This window comes from Psittacula echo (genome assembly GCF_963264785.1).
Source record: "Psittacula echo genome assembly, chromosome: 3".
Classification (NCBI taxonomy): Eukaryota; Metazoa; Chordata; class Aves; order Psittaciformes; family Psittacidae; genus Psittacula; species Psittacula echo.
The window spans coordinates 64,055,202-64,081,037 of NC_137736.1; the positions used below are offsets into that span (position 1 = coordinate 64,055,202).

General features: G+C 38.9%; 1 protein-coding gene across 1 annotated transcript; it reads right to left on the bottom strand.

Moving 5' to 3' along the window:
- SEPTIN10 (septin 10) lies at positions 1–25,485 on the bottom strand (the record flags this gene model as incomplete). The annotated part of the gene is given in 18 exon segments (XM_080613536.1): positions 1–23; positions 389–523; positions 1,394–1,545; positions 1,547–1,664; positions 1,667–1,691; positions 1,697–1,718; positions 1,939–1,973; positions 2,699–2,831; positions 4,797–4,862; positions 9,516–9,684; positions 10,246–10,342; positions 12,285–12,352; positions 12,355–12,442; positions 20,132–20,318; positions 21,795–21,990; positions 22,713–22,830; positions 25,232–25,378; positions 25,477–25,485. Coding segments are annotated over 18 exon segments (1,788 nt in total).
- Positions 25,486–25,836: the final 351 nt, after the last annotated feature.

Below are 25,836 nucleotides of genomic sequence, written 5' to 3' on the forward strand. Positions count from 1 at the left end.
TCAATCTTTCTCAAAAATCTGTCCTAGGAAGACATACACAATATTATGTGATAGCAGCAATCAGATTGCTTCATAGAACTAACATATCCTACATTCAAAACCTCAGTGCTGCAATCAAATTTGTCATTTCTGGAATCCCCTGGGTGAATTTCGCTCCCTCTCTAACTTCTCCCTCTCCCTCTTGCTCTGTTCGTGAACAGTCACAATCTCTTCATCTCTGATACCAAAGCACAGCAATTACAGCCGAAAACCTCAATTCCTTCAAGGAAAAAAAAAAAAAAAAAAAAGAAAGATTACTTAAATTTGTGTTATAAAAGTGGTACATGAAGAAGTTTTTTCTTGCTGCCTCTGATGACTAGCATCAGCACTTATTTTTTGTGGTCCCTGCCTTTGTTCAAACTAACAGCAAGGGTAGAGACAGATGCTTCTGACTGGAATAACTCAGTATTAGCTTTCTTCTCAAGAAATGCAGCTATTTCATCTTCTAGAACTTTTTTCTTTTTCTCTAATTTCAGACGCACTTCTTCAAGAATTTGCATTTGATGTTCATGTTTAGCCAGCTGCTGCTTAGAGCACAAAAAAAATATTTCCAACTAGTAACACAAGGTGGTGATATCACAACACAAAACCCCTCTGCAATAAAACAGTAAAACCTACCTCAGCTTGTGTTAAAACTCATTTAAATTTGCAGTTCTTTCCTAGAACTGGTAAGACTAAAACCAACAATCCAGAAAAATAACCACTCATATCAGGTTGTTCTCACAGAAGCCAGACTACAGACACAAAGTACAGATGGAAACCTAATTTTCAGCCTGCGTAACCTCACAACATCCTTTATTCCTTCTGAGTTCCCTGCCCTCATAAGAAATAATTAAGATTATAAATGTAACAGTAAGCCTGTTCTACACAGTAAAGCTGTCAGATTTTATAAATATGTGTGTGTGTATGTATAATATTCATCTATTTACTTCATTGCAACAGTTAACTAGATGCATTGTAAAAACAGATATACCAACAAAAACATTCAGGGTAGAAACAGTAAGCTCCTAAGCAACTGTATGTCTCAGGAGTGGTAATGCTGCACAAGTTTCTTCCGAATAAAGAATAAGAAATCAATCTGAAGTACAACAGAAATTCCTGGTTTTCTTTAGTTTTCAGATACAAATACACACTTCTCAAATAATGAGCAGCAAGAGTATATGACAAGTGTTGCTTAACAGTGACTGCATGATCACTTTCCCACATCAGGAACTGGGAAAACTAACAGCCATAATTCAATTGCAGTATGCAGAGCTCACAAGCCACCTGATACAAATTATAGAAGGAAAACATCAAAGGATATATGGCCAAGTGTTCTTCTAATTGGATAGCCTAATACTGAGAAGGACTGAACCTGATTTTTTTTTCTCTGCAAGTAGCATGCAGGACTTAACAGATTTAGAAAACAAAGTATTTAGCCTTCTCATATAAAACATGCACCTAAACACCTTGCAAAAACTGCTACCTCTTTGCTGGGAGACTGAGGTACAGAACATTAATAAGTCAACACAAATTTCCAATTTCAATTACACAAGTGTTTGAATATAAATATGCATGACCATGATAGAGTCTGGCAGAAAGTAGATGAGAAGATCCTGTTTTGCCAGTCCAGCTTGACAGGACTAATCTTCAACAACATATTCAAGAAATGCTCACATCCCCAAATATTCTTAAGGCAGCTGGGTATAGATGAGATTTTAAAACCAAAACAAGACCAACAAAATCACCCCACCCAAATTTCAAACTTCTCAACATGAGGGTTGAACTTACATTTAATAACTAAACCTGGAGGTCATACAAGCACATATGCCCCACTCCCTTGGGCTGAAAAACAACCCATGGGATTTTTTTCCTGAAATCATGTTTTTCACAGAGCTACTGTGCATGGAAAGCACTTACAGTGCTGCTATGGCATACAGATGTTTCTCAGGATACTGCTAGAGAAGACGAAGAAACATGCAACCATTATATTTATCAGCCCTTTTACTTCACCGTATCACCTCCTACCTATTGACTTGTCCCAGCTTTCCAGCAAAGCCTTTAGACTATAAGCTCCCTTCTTCCAAAAAAATCCAAAGACTTCCACTTATAGAATAATTTAGGTTGCAAAAGACCCTTAAGATCATCAAGTGCAGCTGTTAACCTACCACTGACAAGTCCACCACTAAAACATGACCCTAAGTGCCAGATCTAGATGTCTTAAATACCTGCAGGGATCGTGACTCCACCTTCCCTGGGCAGCCTTTTCCAATGCCTGACAACCCTTTCAGTGAAGAAGTTTTTCCCAATACCTAATCTAAACCTCCCCTGGCACAACTTGAGGCTGTTTCCTCTTGTCATCTCACTTGTTACCTGGGAAAAGAGACCAACACACATCTCGCTAAAGGGTCCTTTCAGATGGTTGTAGAGAGTGATAAGGTCTCCCCTGACCTTCCTTTTTTTCAGGCTAAACAAACCCAGATCCCTCAGCTGCTCCTCATAAGACTTGGTCTCTTGCTTGCTGTGTCTAATCAATGTGCTAATCTAATCAATCTAATTAGTCAATCTGCTTTTGATCACTTACATTACATTACTGCCCTCAAAATATCAGGAAATTATGCTAAAAAGTTAAATATTTCAAATCTCAGCAAACAAACTTAAGTCAGACAGGCATGCTTACCTGTTGCTCTTCTTCTTTAAACATTGCTGCTTTCTCCTTCTCTCTCTGCACATAATGTTGTCCTAGCTCCTTCTCTTCTCTTTGCAGTTCAAGGTAGAACTCAGACCACTCCACTTCACAGACTTCCTGTGGACTAAAGTCCAAAAATGTAAGTAAGTGTTCAGTACGCTGCTTTAGTCAATGTGGAATGCCACCAATCTGGAACATTATTTAAACAATTAATATTCATCTGAAATATTAATTTCTACAGCTTGCCACATAAAAATTCATAAACAAACCTAAACAGAAGGAAGCATCTTACCTTTCTGTGTCTATACCACCACTGCTATCACCACAGTGCTGGCAGGAAAAGTTCTGCTTTTCACGGAAAAATGAATGGAGCTTGTGCACAGATGTGTCTCATACACCAAAGAGCACACTACCTTTGAAAAGCATATCTGGCTTAATGATACAAGTTTTTCCAACCAAACATGTACCACAAGCTTCTCTAAGTCACAAGATTCCAGAGAGACAGAACTGGTGGATCAGAGCTGTGCTAATGGCTATCACAAAACTAAAAGGATTTGTCCGGTGTCTTGTAGGACATGTGGCTTCTGAACGAATCTAACCATGGGTAAAGTTCCAGCTCTTTATTCTGGGGCTATTCTTTTACACCATTCGTAGTTTCTGACAGCTCCTGAGTGCTGACTGGTCAGTCATCCTCAGCTATCTTGAGTTATTGTCCTTTGCCAGGTATCTCATGCCTTCCACTATGAGGTAAAATAAATATATATATCTACCAAATATTTAAATTTGGTTTAGATTTTTAATAAACATACACACTTTTGTACCAGTTTTTAAGTCTAATCTTTTTCTGTTTCTATTAAAAGAGAATGGAAAGACTTACCAAAAAAGTACATCTAAAAACTTAATCATTTAGAGCATAAGTAATCTTAAACAGCTTTCTTCTGTATTTAAAATGATGACTGACCAGTTTCCCAATCCTGAAATTTCTTATTTGTATTCCAAATATAACCCAAAGAGAGAGAAAAATCATCTTGAAATTGTACATAACCGATGTAATGTTTGTAACCTCTCAAGTTCAGAGCACTTTTCCAATTCTATCTTATTTGAGCAATACATTGCAATAAAACACATTCAGAACAACAATCTTCTGGGGCTTGTTTTTTGGGGTAGGGGGGTTTATCAGCTGTGAAGCAACTTAGATCATCCTGAAATTGCATCTACCATGTGAAACAAGGGCATGGTTTTCACACAGGTATATTAATCCAAACTATCTTTAAGTTTAGACAGCATATGTAATAACAATAAAGCTACAAAACAGGTTTTTCTAGTGCTATCAATCTCACTGTACACACTTTCAAGCTCTGTGTCAGTTCTACTAGCTAACATGCTGACTTTGGGTGCAATTAAAGCCACGAGAACAAGTGCTAGACTAAGCTAACATGTTGCAATCGCACCTTCATTTCACCATGAGGACACCTTTAGACTCAACCTAAGCTAGTTTACCAGGTAAAAGCAATTTTGTCTTGAAACTAGTAAAAGATTAACTTTGAAGACACTGAATTTATGAAGTAAGCAAATTACATGTTTCAGGAAGAGGAGAAATAAAAACGTAATTTTTAAATGCCCCCTCCGCCTGGACTGAATTGTTCTGGAAATTGTTCTGGAAATCACAAAGACAAAATTAAAACAGCGCTTCATCTTCTGTGTCTGACATATTAGCAGTATAATGATCCAAACAGCCTTTGGGTTTAGGAGGTCTGGGGAGGAGGGGAAAATAATTCACCAGACCTTAAGCCAATCCTTTCAACATTACTGCATCCACTGCTCACATTAAAACACTTTTCAGTTTACCTGAAGACTGTTTTCACTACTTCTCATATAACACATTATGAAAACCAAATTCACAGGTTCTTTCATTCTTATGGGTTGGACCTCTAGGATTTTATACTTGTACAAAACCTTTTGCAAAATTAAGATGATAATTATTTAAATAATATAGTCTTTTTGAGGTTTTGGAGGAAGGGAAGGAATTGTGAAGAAATTCTATACCTTACTAATGCATTATATACCTCATAACAGCACTATTGCCTACCTTTCTACAGAAGCATAGCTGTAACACACAGCTTTTCTCTCTGGATAAGGCATAGAACATGGAAAGCTAAATATAAAGATGCAAAACAAACACGTTACATTTATAAATAAAGATTCTGACGGAAGCGAATTCAACTCTCAGTGGAACAGAATGTTTATGTGCTACAAACAGCACAGGTATTTACATAACATTTTACAGTTTGTTCAATTAAATTTAAAAAAGCTTTCAAATTTGAGACCCACACTTGTAACTTTTTGTATAACACTTGACTATCAATTAAGCTATATCAGAAAAACTAAAGAATTTAGAAGTTAACTAGTAGTAGGTATTTTTAACATGGTCCCTTGACTCAGTGAACTCCATACGTTAATACTAAGCAACACTAAGGATGTGATAGATCTAAATAATTACCATTTTCCCAGTGGAGGCATGAAAAAAGGCATTTTGATTGCGGTTTAGTCTTACCATAAGGAGGTCAAAATATTTAGCTCTAATGCAAAGGTCTCCAGTTGGTCAGATGAATCCCATTCCTGAGGGACTACTTAAGAAAGAAGCCTAGTAGCCTTTCAGATATTAGTTTTCCTTTCTTAGAAAAGGCAACTAGAGTCATATCAACCTTCCTCTACACATAACCTTATTCACACTACTCAATCCTTCCTGTTTTTCTCTCATCATTCTCAAAATAGATTGAAAAATGAATCATGTTTAACTGTAATTATGATGAAGAACCAATTGTGATTATGAGCACAGAAAAACACCTAAACAAGAAAATTATTAACATCAGAGAATCCAAATATGCAAGCATACAGCCTGAATATCAACCTTCGGCTTTTTTCAGCAGGCTCTTACTTATTAGTTTGCTTTCAAAACAAGAATGTCCCCTTAAGCAACAACACATCTTAGACTGGAAAATAGACTTAAAAAATGTCCAACTTCAAAACAGTAGTAATCCTCCCTTGCAAACATCTAAGGTTACTAGGTGTGTATATATTTAGAAGTTTGTTTATCTGGAAGCAGTCCTCATGTCTAGATTTCTGTTTTCATCTACCCCAAATTTTTCCATTATGGACATCTCAGCAATTATCTCTTGCTGAGATTAACCTCATTCATATTCCTAATGGACATAACAGAACCATCAAAAAGGCAGGACTAGACCATTCACACAAAAAAGGGTCTATCTTTATTTTTAAATAACATAGAAATGCAAATCCCCATTTTAAGTACTAAAAAATTATAATAAAACCACTTCCTGGGTTTTACATGCAAGAGATACTGCATAAAACGCATGAAGCATCATCCCAAATACTCTGCTATCCATCAACCATTATATAAATTTTGCCATAACAGGCTTTCCAAGCCCAGTCCAGACTGGCTGCTTTTCATGGCTTGGAATCCAGATTATACCAATATGACTAGCCTTAGATGGTATTTCATTTATTCCCCGAAGCACCATATGGTGGATTCTTTAAAGCAGTTTACCACATGTTATACTTTAATCTGATATGGCATATACGTGACTGAAATTCTCATGACCTTTTGGAACGAACCCTCAAGTTTTGTATATTGTCTTTGCAAGGAATGAGATTAAGTAAATTCCCAATTAGCCATTAATTTAAGTTATTCTAATTGTTCCTATCCAATTCAAATAATGGTTTGATAAAATACCAGTATAAACCAGGCGTCCTGAAAGCAGCAGAATTAATAGCCCAAATTCCTATACATGATTTTATGTTCAGTGATTATAATACCCAAAGTCCTGCCCACATCCTTACACCTTTTAAACTATATAACTAGTGCCCTTCCATACTTCCTAAATATTTTTTACTCGTTGTGAGTACTTTCACGGATCTTTCCCACACAGTAGCCTTAGCTACTTCCAAATCACCCATGACCTTCTCATCCTACTGCAGTACTGCCAAGTTCCCAGGTTTCAAAAGACAGTACTTGATTCAGAAGTAATGATTTAATGACAACAAATGCACACTGGCTGGCCAACAGCTGGTAAGAACAGAGGTCTTCTGCTTTTCCTGCAGTGAGAACACTAACTGTGTAATCCCCTGGAAGCATCCAACCCTTCACAGAAGTTGTGGAGAGGTGGTTCATAAATTATTAGGGACAGACTAACAGACTGCGCAGGTAAACTTAATTCTCCCTGCAAGTATGGTTAATTAAAAAGTTAACTCTTCAAACGCAGTTGCAAATAAACAAATTTAAAAGTTATTATGACACAAATTCACAAAAAATATAGGAGTAGAGAACAGGTATTTTTGAACTTCTGAAAGTGCACACAAGAGCATCACTTCAGACTACTATCTTTATTTTCCCTCCTTGCACCTAGTAATAAAAATGCAAATACATTTTTCTGTTGTGTGATTAAACCATCTCTTTCCGGGTCTCCTATATAAACATAAAGCTTACCAACACATTTTTTCACACATACAAGTGAAATCCTTTACAGATCTGCTTACAAGCTATCTATCCCACAAGGTAACTGAAAACCCAAGAATTACTGCGTTTGCTTTGCAGTGGTGTACAATTTTGGATGAATAAACTAGTGCTGTACTTTCAAAAACAGAAGAGTGGTACAGGAACTTCACAGGCAGCTTTTTTCACTCAGGACAACATGTCACGAAAAGGCAGGACATGTTAGCTACTCAAGTGTCCATGTTCAAATGCTACAAACCCCAGTGCAGTGAAATCAGCAGAGTACTGAAGTCTAGCAGAAATTTTCTAAATTTACATAAAAAATCTCAATTCAAATTACCAAATTTAGTATTTAGAAAGCTACATCACAGGCACAAAATACAACTTCTCAACATGCATTTTAACCATTATTTATACAAGTGTCTTGAAATTTTATTCATCAGTTCATTCATACTGCTATGCTATATTAACTATACTTTAAAACTGCGGATCTTAGCATTCTTGTGTACATATTATAAACGTCTTTAAGGACAAAGAGGATGCCAATTTAATAATACATTTTTGCCTAGAAGAATAGGATAGTCCCTATTCTGAAGGATATTGAAATTTACAGGTAGCACGGAACTTCCTCTATGGAAGGAGACAGTTTCTACCACACTGTTGAGAGGACACTTTTTATCATTCCCTTAGGAGCTCCGTAAAATACCTTATGGGTAGGGCTACATTAGTCTGCCAATTACACTACATACAAATTCTCTAAATTCTCTTCCCTTTTTATGATATCATAAAATATCTCTCCCAAAAGACAAAAGGCCTTGTCTTTCAGCTGTCAGTGCCACTCACTATGCCACATAACTGCAAGACAACCACGCATCCTAGATCCAGTCCCAATTTTAAATATGGGAAAAGTCTATGGTCAGTTTCAGTTGGTTTTAAACCTCATTCACCTTTGGTTCTCTATTTATGAGATAGATATTTCTTGTTAAGAAAAATGTCAAGAGACCACTGTGATTCATGGTAGCTCAAGATCATCTAAATGAACTAATCTTTAAATGCACCTTGACATTAAGACTTGAGAAACAAGTGCCCACATCCAGCATTTTCCTTGGCCACATTAATCTTATTTATTATTGTTTGAACAATATATAAATTGGACCTGATTAAAGTGGAAGAAATGCTGTAACTGTAAGTTACAGTAACCGCAACTGCCTTAGAACATTTGTGCAAAGCAGAGGTGAAAGCAAAGAATTTAACCCACTAAAAAAAAAACTATTTGGAGGGAAGCCATTTAAAAGTTTGCTTTCTTGTGGAGTTTTTTTACCAAAACAGAATGGGTAAAGACAGTCTGATGACTAGGTAAAACAAGAAGTAAACAAACCAGCTGGTTCAAAGCACTAGAAATTGCTCTTGATGCAAAGTCTTATTTTGTTTTCACGTCTGGTTTAAGTCAGTATTTCCCACCATGACTATGCAATAATAGCACTTTGATAAACTGTGAAGACTTGAACAACTCCTGAAGCATCAGTTCTTCCCCATTAGGATTCTATCAACTTATAAAATACAGTCCCATGCATAAAACAACCAAAGGAAGTTGGAAGAGTGAGAGGGAGATGACAGAACTGGAAATAAAAGATTAAATAAACTGGATATAGAAATTGTAAATATTTCCTGCAAAAAGCAGCTTTACTGCATGAAACAACCAAGTGTCTCTAACCCTGTGCTTAACTCTCCTCTATTAACTTCCAATAGTCTAGCAAGAGGTTTCTTAACCTGAAAACGCTAGTTATTATGGCAGACAATATGAGAAGTCAACAGTGTAACCAATGATTTTGTAAAAGTTTTTGCTTCAGTTCCTTCTGAATTTTGATTAAAACCAAACCATTGTTCAGAATCAGACATTGATAGAAAACAAAACAGCATGCTGATACATAATGAAAATAGTCTAAAATGCATAAAGTCCATGTACCTGAAGAAAAATTACGTTGTCTAGGACAAAAAATTAAATTCCCAGGTTTATTATAAAAGAGAAAGATTGCAGAAATACAACCAGCTTGTATGCCTTTAAAAGCAATGTTCATATAATCCCACATACTTCTCCATGAAGATAACTGAATGAACAGCAACATACTTACTCTGATTTAAAAAAACACAAAACAAAACAACAATCAAAAAAACACCAACTTTTCTTTTTCCCTCTTATGAAAACTATTCTATGTATGCTCTGTATTGGGTTGACACAGTCAAATGTGAAATGAATAGATGCTGAAAGCAAGTGCTGCACACGCAGTCCTTTATCTGACTGATTCGTTCCCTGGACCCATGTCTCTGAAGACCATCTCTTCCAGTCTGCACCATCTGTACAACTCATAATGTTGTGCATGAGTCTGCTCTCTTAAGTCTTCCATATTTGTGCAAATAAGCATCTCACGAAGCTTTACAAAGTCACAGTAGTTCTCATTTTCCACTAATGAGTTAAAAAAGGAAGATTTTATTACTATGCATAACTAGCAAAATTGTCAAAATATATTTTTTCAGCATTCATTTATTTTGTTTACCAATTATAATTCCACAAAAAGGTATCTTGTTATTTCCTATACATCTCATAATTCCTTATAATTTCAAATATACACATTGAAGCACTAACTAAGTACTGGTGAACATGTTCCAACACACCCTGGTTTCCTGTTTGAGTTGAACAATGATAAATTTCGCTCTTTTTTTCCCCTCTTCTCTACTGACAGTCATGAAACTTTGAAATTTGGTACTACTAGAGGCACTGCTACCATATTAACCTACCCAAATATTACATACACTGTCTCACAGTTTGATTCCAATGATTGGATCATTGCTGATGGAACTACCAGTTAGTGCACACCTCAAGTATTAATTGCTAAACTCCTTAAACTGCTGATCCAAAATACAATCAATATGGCATCAGTGGATAATATGAGCCCCTTTAAGTATTGGTGAATTTTATACTGCAACAATAACAATCTTGTAAAAATACCTTTGAGAATTCATTTACCTTGTACAGTGCCCCAAGGGTACTGACGAACTCTCACCATTTTGTTTCCAATTTGTACCTTTTCGTCACTTCCTACTACTGCAAATGGCATGTGCCCCTGCAAGAGTCACACCAATACAGTCTTATCTCTCAGCATTCTTAGGTCAGAACTGAAAATCAAACATTTCAGAAATAAACTGGAGAGAAAAAACACCATTTCAGGAAAAGCCAACAGGCAGTTTCAAACAAAGACCACTTTGAGGAGATATAGTCAAACTACTACAATAACAAAACCAAGAGTGGTTGACAGATCAGATGAGACCTCACAGCAGCCTTCCAGCATCTGAAGGGAGCCTATAAGGATGCTGGGGAAGGACTCTTCCCTAGGGACTGTAGTGATAGGACAAGGGGTAACAGGTTAAAACTTAAACAGGGGAAGTTTAGATTGGATATAAGGAAGAAATTCTTTACTGTGAGGGTGTTGAGTCACTGGAATGGGTTGCCCAGGGAGGTTGGGAATGCTCCATCCCTGGAGGTGCTCAAGGCCAGGTTGGACAGAGCCTTGGGTGGCATGGTTTAGTGTGAGGTGTCCCTGCCCATGGCAGGGGGGTTGGAACTAGATGATCTTAAGGTCCTTTCCAACCCTTAACTATTCTATGATTCTATGACTCTATGACTGCACTGCCCATTCAGAGGAACGTCGACAAGCTGGAGAAACGGGCAAAGAGGAACCTCATGAGGTTCAAAGGAGAGCAATGCCAAGTCATCCACATCAAGGTGAATAACCCCATGCTCCAGCAAATGCTAGGATATGACTGAAAAGTCACTTTGTAGAAAAAGACATGGGGCTCCCAGTGGACAACAGGTTGGACCTGATTCAGCAGGTCTGCCTCAGTAGCAAAGGCAGTAGATTACATCTTGAGCTGCATCAGAAATCATATCAGCAGTAAACAGAAAGCCACACCAGAACACATCCCTCTGATTTGCATTCAGCCAGAGTCCATATCCCCAGAGAAAAATCACAGGTTTGAACCAGAGGTATGGTTACTGCTGTGGGCTCAGCCAAATGGCCAGAAATACAAATAGAGGGTGGGTATCTACATGCTAACCCACAACAACTGACCCAATTTAAAAAATAAATAAATAAATCATTACCTAGAAAATAAATCACTAGCAGAATTAGTGATTTATTGAAAGGGTAACAGACCACCACCTTTCCTCACAGCACATGAAAGGGTAACAGACCATCACCTTTCCTCACAGCACAAAGACCTGTTACTGAATGACAGCCTCCACATTCTCACTCCCTGGCACAAGTGACAGAGGTTGGGACTGCAGAGCCACACACTCCAGCATACCAGCTTCTCCTCTATACTTTCAAACACCCTACATGCAAACGTTATGTTCATGTGCATCTACAAACATATGCACATGAACAGCAAATACAGAGTGCTCAAAGCAAAGACATCTAGCTTCACAAGCTTAGTTGAAGCTGGCAGATACTCCTGGGAGGACCTGAAAGGACAATAGTAAGAAGCCAGAAGTATATCTGATTTTTTATCCCCACAGAAAATCTGTCCTAATTTCAAGTAAAGTACTAAATAAAAGGAAAAAGCAGATGTAAGACTTGGCATGATAATGACCAGAGAAAACTGGAGAAACAAAGCACTTGAATATCTTTCCTAACAGATGTAAGGTAGTATTTGTTGAGGAAAACAGCAAAGCCAATCTGCCCATCTATGTTAGCAATTAAATACTAATTATACAGAAATTAGAAGAAGTATTTATGAGTTAGAACCTCCTTTCTGTTGCTGAGCCAGAAAACAAAAAGCCTCCTAAAACAAGTGGTATCAACAGCAGAGCAACAGGAAGATTTGGGAGTAGGAGAGAAAAAGAAAACAAAACAAAACAGATGAGCTTTTTAGGAAGAGAGAAAAATAAACAAACTTGTTATGTACAAACCTGTAAGCCTGAAGGTAATGGTGAAAAAACAGGCATGAATCAGCATTACAGAGTGATGCTTTAGTACTAAAATATCAATGTTTTTGTCATTTACTTACATTCATGACGGCATTCATTTTAGAAACGGTTTCATCATCAGTTGGAAACTGGTATATCTGGATGTGATTACTAATTCAGACATGATTTTGTTCTTGAAATTCTGTAGTTCGCTTTTAGTAATGCTGTCTGCTTTGCCTATAATTGGTATAATGTACACCTATTAATGACATAAATTATATGAAATGTGTAAGACTTCAATTTTGAGGTGACATCCCTTATAAATTAAATTGTTTGGTGATGAGCTTTTCAAAACTTTCCCCGCAGTCCAAACTTTTCCATCAGTTATTATCAAAGCTTCACAAACCATGAAAAATACATTCACTGGCATCATTTAACAAAATAACGACAGATTATTTAATATACTTGCTTAAAATTAATTGATTCTGAGAAAAGAATGAGGAAGGAGGTCCCATACACTTTAGCGCTCAGAACAGCAACGCCTACTTATTAACTAAACGACATTAAGTTTTTTTATCTCTGCTAATAAAATAGCTTGGTTTAGTTTAAGGGTACATGGTTCAGGTGTTAAATGAAAGTTGACAGTATAAATACAAAAAGAAAAGGAACCTGGCTACCAAAGCCTGCCTACCCTTGAGCTGCTTCCTTGGGGTCCTTTCAGCTACAGCAACATCTTGTTCACCTCACCACTACAGCAGATCATTTCTGAAGTATCTGCTATGAGCATATGAATGGCAAAGACTGAAGCATCTTGCTTACCAGTCTTTGCATTAGTTATTCAGAACTCACAATTCAGTTCTACTAAGGTAAACTGCCCTATTTCCTAAACCAATTATGACAGTAACTTAGTAGATGCCAAATTTTTCTTAAAAATACTACCATAACTCCCAAAATACACATTTTTCAGAACTAGATACAAAGATTTAATGCCAGTGTCCAAATATTTGGGGAGAAAATACAAATAATTCTTCCACATTTCTCAAGATGAGAATTTTACAGATTTCCGTGATCACAGATGCAAAAAGGAGGAGGAGGGGAGTGGGAGAAGGAAGAAAAATAAAATAAAATAAAATAAAATAAAATAAAATAAAATAAAATAAAATAAAATAAAATAAAATAAAATTAAATTAAATTAAATTAAAAAAAAAACCACACACTTTTTATTCTGAATATTCTGTCTGAATGGAAATGCCTGGGCATGGAATCTCAGAATGGATTCAAAATGGATGTTTTTGAAATAAGTCTTGTGTCTTAACCAAAACATCCAGATGAGAAAAAGACAAAAAGGCATTCCAACTCCAACGTACGACTGCTAAGATTATCTGATGATAACCACATACAGGTAGCATACGCAACCTAAGCACATATGGGGCAATGTCTAAACACAAGTAAAATGCTAGGTTTTTTTCTTTTAATAACATAGGTGATTTTGGGTTGTATAAACAGTCTATTGCAGCTTGGAGGAATTCATGGCTTCAATCAGATTAGCTGAGGGACATCTATTTAGGTTTTCTATTGTATAGGTTTAAAAATGGATGGAATAGAGTCTTCCGAATCAAACTGGCCTTTATGCTGATTTTCAAAATGGAAAGCTTTCAAGCACTCCTTGTGGAAGTTGGGAAATTGGGAAAGAATTTCTTAGATAATGAATAGCAGAGAAAGACTACTGAAGAGTCCAGTAACAAAAGAAAAGCAGAATCACCAGAAACTGATTACAGCTGTCAACATTGGTGCTAAATCACAACCACTGCATTAAAATTTAAAAGCTATACTACTCTGGCTTTAGATATGCAACAAAAAAGTTATCTTTGTTTAATTTGTTAAACAAAATTAATTTCCGCTTGCAGCATCTAAGTAGTAAACTTAGAAAAGTAGTATCCTGGTGCTTTCATCCAACAATAGCATTAATGGGAAGCACATGTTTGAACTAACAAGAGACATAAACTGTATTTATTTGTGTCACATATAGGCATGCCCCAAGTCCCAGTGCTCCCTCCTGTGCTCACTCAGAAACCAACTGGCTCCCTTCCAGCCCCTTCCCCAGCTACAACCAACTTTCAATAGCTACAAAATTGAATTTTGCTACAAAGTTATAGACCATTAATACAGAATCACTTTAAAGCCCCCCAAAAATGTCTACATTTAAATAAAAAATACAGTCTTGTCCTTCCCCTTGCCTGCAGCTGCTCATTGCCAGATAGAACTAAAATCTGTGCCACTGTCCAAGGAAACAGATTACTTTTCAGCTTGATCAGTTCCCTAACGAAGCAAAAATCTTTAGCTTTCAATTTCAATCAGTTCCCTCATCCAGGGAATTGGCTGCCCAAAAATCTTAAGCATGCACAATGGGAAGAGGCAGTTGAGACTGCCTCACTGAATAGCAATGTAGATTGAGTATATAAAATCACTAGGATCATTTTTATCCATGTGCATTACGTCTCTGTTTGCTAGCACCGAACTCAATGCTCTCATCATCCTTCTGCCAGAAATGTAGTGTTGATTCCCCCCTAGTCAGAAAACATGCTATTATTCTAAATTAAGATTTTCACCTAACACTTTACATTAAGAACATCTGTTGCCCCTTTATGCGATAGATAAGGAAAAAAATACATGGACTTGAAATTATTATTGGTTGCTATCTTGCAGGATGATTTACGTGTATCTCTGAATCAATACAAAAATTTCAAATTATTCTTTCTGAAGAAAAAAAAATCAGCAACAAATTTAAGCCTCACAGGGTACATCCATATCATTCCCTGCCTTAACAGTAATCTATATGTAATTCTGCAATAATTACTTAAAAACACAGATGTGACAGTTGAAAAATCACTAGTTCCCAGCAAGAAAGCACACAGAGGATTCCCTTAATCTGTGAATGAAACCTGGCTGACCTGTAGTGATTCAATCCTAAGCAAAACTACAAGACTTTCCAATGTGTAAAAGCCAGAGGACAGATCCTTAGCTAGTCATCCAATTTATAAACAATAGAGAAAAAGTAATTGCCCAAAGATAGGTTTGTGGTTTTCCTCCCAGGATTACTGAGTATAGGATGACCCTATCCTATTCCAAGAATCCTCTTTACCTTTGAGCTCTTTAATCCAGTCTTGTTTTGTACCAAGCAGACCATAAGAAAGCTAACAGTGTACACTGTGGTGGATTTAGGAAGAAACTAAAGAGAACTTTTGACAGACTTATACACTTGATGTATGCATGTTCCTGTACCACCTTCTCTTTATAGAATCCTGTACTCAGCAAATGTGACCAGGGACTTCCACATCCTGGAAAATCCTGAGTTCTGAATTGCCTCTAGGACAATACAGTTGTAAAAGCACCACAAACATGTTTCACAATCGGACAGAAACCAAACTACAGTTAAAGTATATACTTTTTTGTCTGTGTCTATTTCTGTTTCTGCAGTAACATCAGAAAGAAGAATCCATTGCAAAGGGATAAAACAACAGTTACATGTTGTTCATGATCTATGCTGTCTCTGAACCAAAGCAGAAACACAAGTATTTAGAGTCATAGAATCATAGAATCATAGAATAGTTAGGGTTGGGAAGGACCTTAAGATCAAGTTCCAACCCCCTGCCATGGGCAGGGACACCTCACACTAAACCATGCCACCCAAGGCTTTGTCCAACCTGCCTTGAACACAGCCAGGGATGGAGCATTCACAACTTCCCTGGGCAACCCATTCCAGTGCCTCACCACCCTCTCAGTAAAGAATTTCTTCCTTATATCCAGTCTAAACTTCCCCTGTTTAAGTTTTAACCCATTACCCCTTGTCCTGTCACTACAGTCCCTAATGAAGAGTCCATCCCCAGCATCCTTGTAGCCCCCCCTTCAGATACTGGAAGGCTGCTATGAGGTCTCCATGCAGCCTTCTCTTCTCCAGGCTGAACAGCCCCAACTTTCTCAGCCTGTCTTCATACCAGAGGTGCTCCAGTCCCCTGATCATCCTTGTGGCCCTCCTCTGCACTTGTTCCAACAGTTCCATGTCCTTTTTATGTTGAGGACACCAGAACTGCACACAATACTCCAAGTGAGGTCTCACGAGAGCAGAGTAGAGGGGCACGATCACCTCCTTCGACCTGCTGGTCACGGTCCTTTTGATGCAGCCCAGGATACGGTTGGCTTTCTGGGCTGTGAGCGCACACTGAAGTGGCTCATGTTCATTTTCTCATCAATCAACACCCCCAAGTCCTTCTCTGCAGGGCTGCTCTGAATCTCTTCTCTGCCCAACCTGTAGCTGTGCCTGGGATTGCTCCAATCCAGGTGTAGGACCTTGCACTTGGCATGGTTAAACTTCATAAGGTTGGCATCAGCCCACCTCACAAGTGTGTCAAGGTCCCTCTGGATGGCATTCCTTCCCTCCAGCGTATCAACTGAACCACACAGCTTGGTGTCATCAGCAAACTTGCTGAGGGCGCACTCAATCCCACTGTCCATGTCACCGACAAAGATGTTGAACAAGACCGGTCCCAACACCAATCCCTGAGGGACACCACTTGTTACCGGTCTCCAGCCAGACAATGAGCCATTGACAACATTGACCACAACATGCGGCCATCCAGCCAGTTCTTTATCCACCGAGTGGTCGACCCATCAAATTGATGTCTCTCCAATTTAGAGACAAGGATATTGTTTGGGACAGTGTCGAACGCTTTGCACAAGTCCAGGTAGATGACGTCAACTGCTCTGCCCCTGTCCATCAGTTTCGTAGCCCCATCATAGAAGGCCACCAAATTGGTCAGGCAGGATTTCCCCTTAGTGAAGCCGTGCAGGCTGTCACCAACCACCTCCTTGTTTTTCACGTGCCTTAGCATGCCTTCCAGGAGAATCTGCTCCAAGAGTTTGCCAGGCACAGAGGTGAGACTGACTGGTCTGTAATTCCCTGGGTCATCCATTTTCCCCTTCTTGAAAATGGGGGTTATATTTCCCTTTTTCCAGTCGTCGGGAACTTCACCTGACCGCCATGATTTTTCAAATATGATGGGCAGTGGCTTAGCAACTTCATTCACCAGCTCCTTCAGGACTCGCAGATGGATTTCATCAGGTCCTGTGGACTTGTGCACTTTCAGGTTCTTAAGATGGTCTCGAACCAGATCCTCTCCTACAGTGGGCCTAAGGTCTTCATTCTCACAGTCCCTGCGTCTGCCTTCCAAGACTTGGGTGGTGCGGTCAGAGCCTTTGCCAGTGAAGACTGAGGCAAAGAAGTCATTAAGAACCTCAGCCTTCTCCAAATGCAGGGTACCCAGTTCTCCCAATAGCTTCCAGAGAGGGCCCATGTTGTCCCTAGTCTGTCTTTTATTTGCAATGTACCTATAGAATCCCTTCCTGCTATCCTTAACATCCCTAGCCAAGTTCAATTCTAACTGGGCCTTAGCTTTCCTAACAAGGTCCCTAGCTTCCTGGACAACATCCCTGTATTCTTCCCAGGCCACCTGTCCCCACTTCCACTTTCTATAAGCCTCTTTTTTCCTTTGAATTTTCCTGAGCAGCTCCTTATCCATCCAAGGAGGTCTCCTGGCCCTCCTGCTGCACTTCCTTCTAGCTTAGATGCAACACTCCTGAGCTTGGAGCAGGTGATCCTTGAATAACAACCAACAGTCTTGGGCCCCCCTGCCCTCTAGGGCTGTATCCCATGGAACCTTACTAAGCAGGTTCCTGAAGAGGCCAAAGTCTGCTCTCTTGAAGTCCAGGGCAGTGAGCTTGCTGCACGCTCTTCTCACTGTCCGAGGATCTTGAATTCGACCATCTCGTGGTCACTGCAACCAAGGCTGCCCTGGAGCATCACATTTCCAGCGAGCCCTTCCCCGTTGGTGAGCACGAGGTCAAGCATGGCACCTCTCCTTGTCGGCTCCTCTATTACTTGCAGAAGGAAGTTGTCTTCCACACAATCGAGGAACCTCCTGGATTGCTTGTGCCGGGCCGTACCATTGCTCCAACAGATGTCAGGGTGGTTGAAGTCCCTCATGAGAACAAGGGCCTGTGAGCGTGAGGCTGTTCCTATCTGTCTGTAGAATGCTGCATCCACAGATTCCTCTTGATCAGGCGGTCTGCAACAGATCCCCACGCTAATGTCCCCCATCACTGTTCTCCCTTTAACCCTGACCCACAAACTCTCTGTTGACTGCTCACCTGTCCCCAGACAGAGTTCCATACTCTGCAGCCTATCCCTAACATAAATAGCAACTCCCCCTCCCCGCCTGCCAGGCCTGTCTTTTCTAAAGAGCCTGTAACTTTCCATTCCAACACTCCAGTCATAGGAGCCATCCCACCACATTTCTGTGATGCCTATTATATCATACTCCTGTAGACGTGCACACATCTCTAATTCCTCTTGTTTGTTCCCCATGCTGCGGGTGTTTGTATAGAGGCATCTGAGCCGAGCTTCAAATGAAGCCGGCTCATTGGCTGGAGCGGCTGGAATATCTCTACATTGCTTCGAGCATTTATTATAGGTGCTGGCAACTGACTGGGTGTGATGGGATGGAATGATGCTCCCCTCCCCCAACACATCTAGTTTAAAGCTCCCTTGACCAGTCTGGCAAGCCTCCTACGGAAGTAGGAGAGTAGGTGGCTAGAAGCTAAAATTCCCCAAAGCAGAATTACGCTCATTTTATCCTGATGGGAAAATCTTCCTCAGGATGCTGGGACTCATGGATCTATTTCCTTTTTCTTTTGGAAGATACACTGTTTTAAAGGTAGTTCAGTTTATGAGAGCACAACCTAGATGCCAAGTATTTCTGTGGTTTAACACAACCTCCAACTTCAAAACTCTGAGTAGAACAATATGTTCCATGAGACTGTCCCATATTCTAGTACCAAGGCTCTTTAGCTCTCAGTGCATATTACAGGATATTTTCACAAACATTTTAATCTGGCATAAGGAAAGCAGTGACCCTGTCTCTCCTACCTTTGTCCCACCATACTTCTCCCCACACTTGCTCTGTGCTATTGAGAAAGTTCAAAATGCAAAATGCATTCACAAACAAAACTACAAAATCCCAAATGTGCTCATCAATCACAAATATGGAATAGACAGCTGATCTGATCCTTGTTATCTTGGACAAACATCTCACGAACAAGCAAACACAGGAAGAAATGTAGCTTTGGGAGAGATGTTAATAAAACACAAAGGAAAGAGCTAGAGGAAAAACAAATGCATTTAAGTGACTGAATTTCTCAAAATTTCAACAAATTAAACCCAAATTACAAAAGGTTTCTTAAAATGGGCTAAACATTTAGCTTCATCCAGCCCCATTACAGGAAAAAATATAAGAATTTAGAAAGTGCAAGTAATCACATTAGAAACTGCTATTTTAAAGCTTTCAAAACAAATCAAGATGCGACATTTAAAACACTAACGCAGCCTATCTTAGAAAAAGCCATGCTGGCAGGGTGTTCTGCTAATGGCATTTGCCTCTTTGGTTATCCGCAACAAAGATCTTCACAATGCTGCAAAGCTTTCTATATGCCAACTTTCCAGCAGTCCCAAAACTCAATAGAGAACTATAAACGAGCTTAACTAGAAATATGACAGTGCTCATGGAGGGTACCCTGTCCAATCACAATAAGACACATGTAACAGTTTGTTAAAAGTAAAGTTGGCATGGGTTTATTCTGTTTTTTACATCTCGTACTGCTTCTTTTTTCAGCATCTTGCCAGATGTCTCTCTCCTTTTTCTTTGTAAATAAACAGGTGATGAGCTGCAAGCTACTTGCAGAACTTCAGGTATACCTTAAGTTCAGAATACTAGTACTAAAAACATCCCAAAACCAAACACAGAGATATCGAACCGAAAGGTGGTAGAGGGCCTAAAAACTGCAAGATGCTTCAGAAAGTAAGACAAATTCCTGGAACTCTGTTTCAAAGTCTTACCTTGCTGTCTAGGCTTCTCATGGTTAATAAATCTAAGGGTTTCAGGGAACGGCCTGTAGGTGAAATGAAATAGAGGCAAACATGGATGCAAGAATCATGGTAGTTAAATAAAGAACGTTTAATTTTCAGTTCTTCCTGGAGATAGGCTTCAAATTGTGCATCTATATAATCCACTATTGGCTGACAGCTGTAAGAAACAAAATTTAACAACTAGTGATTAGCTAGCCCTGAACGGAGCCAAATTAGGAAAGGAATTCCTCTTGTAACATTTTGGGGATTTTTGCTTTACCTGTCAAAAGGCTGCTCAGGTATCTACAGCAGAAAGTTAAATGGACAGAGTGATCTTGATTTCTGAAATGCTACTCAAAAAAGAATGGTGCACCTGATAACAGATAATTTCCTAGTTCCTATTAGTGAACAAAAGCTACGTAAATTTAGTTATGATTATAACCGATTTTCCCAAGTGATGTTTTATAAATTTTTGCAATCAAGCTGTGCAACTGCAGACTCTTAGATACAAGGAAGATACAAAAATCTCTTTGATACAGTACAAGAAAAGAAAGAATATGTCATTACCAGTACCAAGTAATAGGACCTCCTTTATCTTCTGAAGTACTGTACAAGAGAGAGCTCTTAAACAATAGACAAAAATTAAAAAGGAGGAATGCAAGAGAACAATGTAAATCTGATTTGCTATAAGTACAGTTTAAGCATACTTTATCCTATTTAAAAAGAGACTATAATCTGCTTTCTAAAAGAAAGTGTTGCTAGGCGTAAAGGCAGTGTGTCCTTACATTTCTGCTACTACACAAAGTTTAGAGACCAGATCAAATGCTATTAAAATTCCGAAGTAGTTGTTACACACAAAATTGAAAGGAGGACTAAAAGGCAGCTCCTACACCACACAGCAAATCCTCGAATATCTATTCTAATACTTGCATCTCATTCATCCAAGTCACAAGCAGTAACTATTTTCCAGTCATATCATAAGCCACTGCTCTCATGACAATGTTAATGTGACTCTCTAACCTTCATTTATAACTACTACCATTTAGGCACCCATATATCACAAAGAATTGCTAAAACGCCTTACAATTTAGATAAAAGAAACAAAGTGTGCTGAGAGACAATTCAGTATTCTAAAATCTTCAACTCATAAAGGCAGACTCAAAAGCAGTTCTGAAAGACACTAGTGGGTGGTATCTCTACATCTTCTGATCAAACTGCCCGACATGAAAAACAAAGGACTTCAGAAATCCATTTGATGTTCATTCCAGTTTATGGTCTTCAATATGTTCCAATCAAAGGCTTTAACCCCCTTATACATCTAATCTATATAATCTACAGTAACCTGTTTGCTTGTTTACAAAGTCTCTCACTGACCTTCTCCCTGTTTTCCTCCACTCCAAAACAAAGTCACTATTGCATGTATTACTGACATACATTTATAAAAGATCATATCATAAAGAAAGGGGCAGAGTTCATCTACTCTCTCAAATAATTTCCTAGATGAGAAGAAAAACATGCTTACTTTGGTACACAAACAGTTAACCAAATATTTGGAGTATATGCAAGACAAGTATTTACTACAAAGTCCAAAGAAAAATCAACTGCAATTGAAGACCAAAATTTCTGCATATCACAGCAATAAGAGGGCACTTACCTATCTTCTTTGTTCATTTGGTCAACAAATCCCACTGTATTTACAATGGTCAGCTTCAAAAGAATATTACTTTCCTGCAGTTCACAAGTCTGGGCTCTAAGTTTTACTTTTGGCAGAAAATGCGTTGACACAGGGTCATCAAAACTCGTGTTAAATAAGCTGTTTATCAGGGTTGATTTCGCACTTCCAGTTTCCCCTAAAGTTAAATAAAAGGGTGAGGGAAGACATTTTGCACATCAAATAAGTACCTTCTAAGCATACAAAGTGTTATCACAGGAACTCAACAAATAAACACAGAAAATTGCCAACTGATTTCTCTGAGCAAAATGATTGCCTGCATTCCCTCTTCATAATGAGCACTAAGTATCTTCTACTTAATTTTTTCATCCTACAGATAAAAGAGTTACCCGCTAATAAGCAATAAGCAGAACAGTCTCTTGACACTTGTGTTTCTTTAAAAGTGTGAACTACTTTCCTACAGATTTTAAAAGCTAAGTAACTAGCTGTGAAACCACGGGGTTCAACACAGGGGTTTTCTGAGTAAGGATAAAATACTAGAGAAAACATTTGATAAGTATAGAAATACTTCAGTAAGACCACCTTGGAATTTCAGGAGGTTTTGATTTGAAGCTCTTTGTTACAGTAAAAGTAGTGTAGTTTACTCAAAAGAATCCAAGAAGCTGCCCATAAATCAATAAATACATTTTGCATCATATTTGGTCTTCACACTGTTGATGACAATGTTAAATAGAAAAACAAAGGATGGATACAAATAAGCAAAGCTGGGGGAAAGCGTGGAATTATAGATCATGTTTAACATTAAAGAAAGAGTTTAGCATTGCAACTGGATTTAAATTTCAGTCACTTCCTAAGGATGGGTATGCTACTAAAGCCTTAAAACACCCAGATAGTACTTACGAACACAAAGGATGTTGAAGCAGAAGCCCCGACGCATGGATTTTTTAACCAGTTGATCTGGTAAACTACTAAAACCAACATGACCAGACAAGGATAAAGGTCGATAGTCATCATCCTGCTACAGAAAAATCATATAAAAATGTTAGTGAAGTTAATCGCAAAGCAATTAGCAATGGCCTACGGTTTTCCTTCTGGAATTTTCCAAGAGTATCACGAGACTTTCCCTCAGTGCCAGCACCTAATGCAGCTTCACTCTGCTACATACAGACTAATAAATACACAGAGAAATTAAGTCCACAAACTGACCACATGAAGCTTGCTTCTTACTGCTTCTCAAAGAAATAACACATCATCCAGCTGAAAAAACAAGTTACTGCCGTATCACTAGGATAGAAATATGGTGATAACTCAAAAATTAAGAAATGCAAATCATGCTGAAAGCAATTAAGTCACCATACTAGCCAGTCTGCTCAAATTAGTATCCATTGGATGGAGCAGCTAAATTATGCTTGAAGGCAGCATCTCATCTAACTTTATTCATTGAATAACTCAAAGCTTGTCATATGAATGCTACAAGAGCAGTAATATTCCTGGGACTACTTCCCGTTTCTCACTGCTTTCTCAGAATTCCTACTCTTTTCAAAGAAGCACACAATACAGATAGCTTGAGGTGGTCCAAACAACATCATTCCTTCCCTCACCCTCTTTTTAAAGGGTTGGTAGCATAGGTTTCATGGAACCGCATCGGGATTTCTGCAAATTCATTTAATCAAGTATACTGTTTTATATCAAGTTGTTTTGCCCATTAAAAAGAATATGCAAAGAAAAATCTCTGACTGAGACAAAAGTAACATTTAAAAACCAGGGTGTTAATTTCAGAAACAAACTAAAAAATATATAGTTATCTTTTTTTGCAATCTATTTCAGACTAAAACTGCACAAAATTGGGCCACTCCACAGCAAAAGCTGGGTCTCAGACTACACGCATCTCTCTGCCCAAGCCTCCTGCAGCACGAGACTTGCAGTCCATTCAAAGAACTAGCTTGCCACTCGGCTTGGAGAGACTGAGATTTGCTCTCCAAAGCTTGAAGGAAAAAAAGTAATCGATGTTTGTGTGCTTAGGCAGGAGGTGAGGATCGTGCCAGGCCCAGGCAGCTACACAGAGGCTCTCCAAAGGATGCATGAGCATCATCCATGAGGGCAGATAACAACATGTTAACATGTCCATGGGCGCTCCAAATGTGACTTTTTGGAGCCCTGAGTTTTCCACTATCACAAACAGGTGCTGACATTAGTTAAACCGGAAAATCTATTTTAATCTTCCAATAACAAACTGCATTATTCTCTTACAATCCATTACTTTCTTAACAACCAATGTTACATTTAACCCAGCAAATATCAATGTTGCTCTTGCCTCATAACACAGGAGGTAAGTAGGAAACTAAACAGATTTTGGAAGCAAGTAGAAAAACACTTTCTGTTTTTGGGTAGTCAGAATCTAAAATGTGTGGTGTAGGCATGCATACCATTGGCATGTCTTGATGTAGATATGTGCATGACAGAAAGACAGGGAGCAGATGTAATGAGTAGAGGGAACAGAAAGGAAACCTTGGCAAAACAACAACAGAAGAGAACAGAATATATAAGAGGATGAGGCAGAAAAAATAGAAAGAGAAGTCCATGAAGACGCAGAGTAAGAAAGGAGATAGATTAAAAATTACATGGAATTAATATGTCAGTCTATTCTATAAAATAAAAAACAAAACACAGGAGTCACGTATGGAACAAAGCATTTCCCCAAAATGGTGTGTAGGGGAAAAAAGCATTGGCCAAAAGACGATGCAGTGAAAACTCATCCGACAATTTCACTCAGAGTCATCAGGTAATTTATTCAGTCTGACAGAAACAGCAGACAACTTTTAGGAATTAGTCCAAACACCAGAAGCCAAGGATTCTTCCTTTATCTCTTTCAAATGACTTCTTCCATAGCATTCTGGTGCACCAACTACTTTCTAGCCCTCTCCAGCACACAACACAGTTGAAGTTGCTGCAAACCGTAGGCTGCCACAAGATTTCCTTCATACATGCGCACATGGAGAAACCTCAGAAAGAACCTTTGGAAAACAAAAGGTGACATTTTCATCCTGTTTCTGACTGAAGAAATCCGAGGCAGGGCAAAATCTTCCTGAATGCCCTGAACTCATCAAGGATGGGCAGAGGAAAAAGTGGTGGGCTTGTAAGTGGAGAATGGGGACACACTGTGCAGGCTGCTACTGAAGACAAATTCTGGACTGTATTGTGAGGTATTTATGAACAAACAGGCCGAGACACTTTGTTGCTTTTCCAGTTGTGAAGAGGTGATTTCACAGACAGCAGCATATTCACTTGTAAATGCCACTAGGGCCTCTCTTCACCAACAGGCACTTCAGTACCTTGAAAATCTAGCACAGTTAGTACCTGTTCCTCCATTGCTGCCTACGGATCGATCTGGCAGGAGGCAGCAGGTGGGGAATTGATACTTGACAGTAGAAAAGAAACCAGTTCTTCACAGCTAGTGCTCTGTGCGCCAGACAAAGGATGACAACAACAGTGCTGGTCTGTTCAGCTACTGCTATGCAGGAGGAGAAAGTGTTCAGCTCTGTGGTCTGTACTAGGTCTCTCTCAACCTGTAAGTTTCACAGAAAGAAAATCAAAGAAACAGTAATCTGGTGCAGCCCTCTGAGATGACGTTGACACTGAAAAATCCTCACACTGGTATCAGTACTGGTATCATACCCGCACTCACTTTTGGCAGATCAGCACCTCTTTGGCTGGGGGGGCCCAGCTGCGCCTACTGCAACTTTACCACTGAATTTCCTGAAGAGCAGCAAGTCAGTCGTCTTCACCCTTGGCTGTGTCAGCCCCTTCTTGTTGATGCTCCTTGTCCAAATGAGAAAGTCTTGGATGAGACAAGGATGGTTGCTATTAGAAGCTCTCTTTGACTGCAACTCCCTCCTTTTCAATTAACCAATGACAAGCACTGGATGCAGCTGTACGGTGGCAGCGGCTGCCAAAACTTTCCCAGAAGTCAAGTTTTTGTGCAGCCCAATAGCCAGCAGATTTGCAGAAGCAGCTTGGGCTGCAT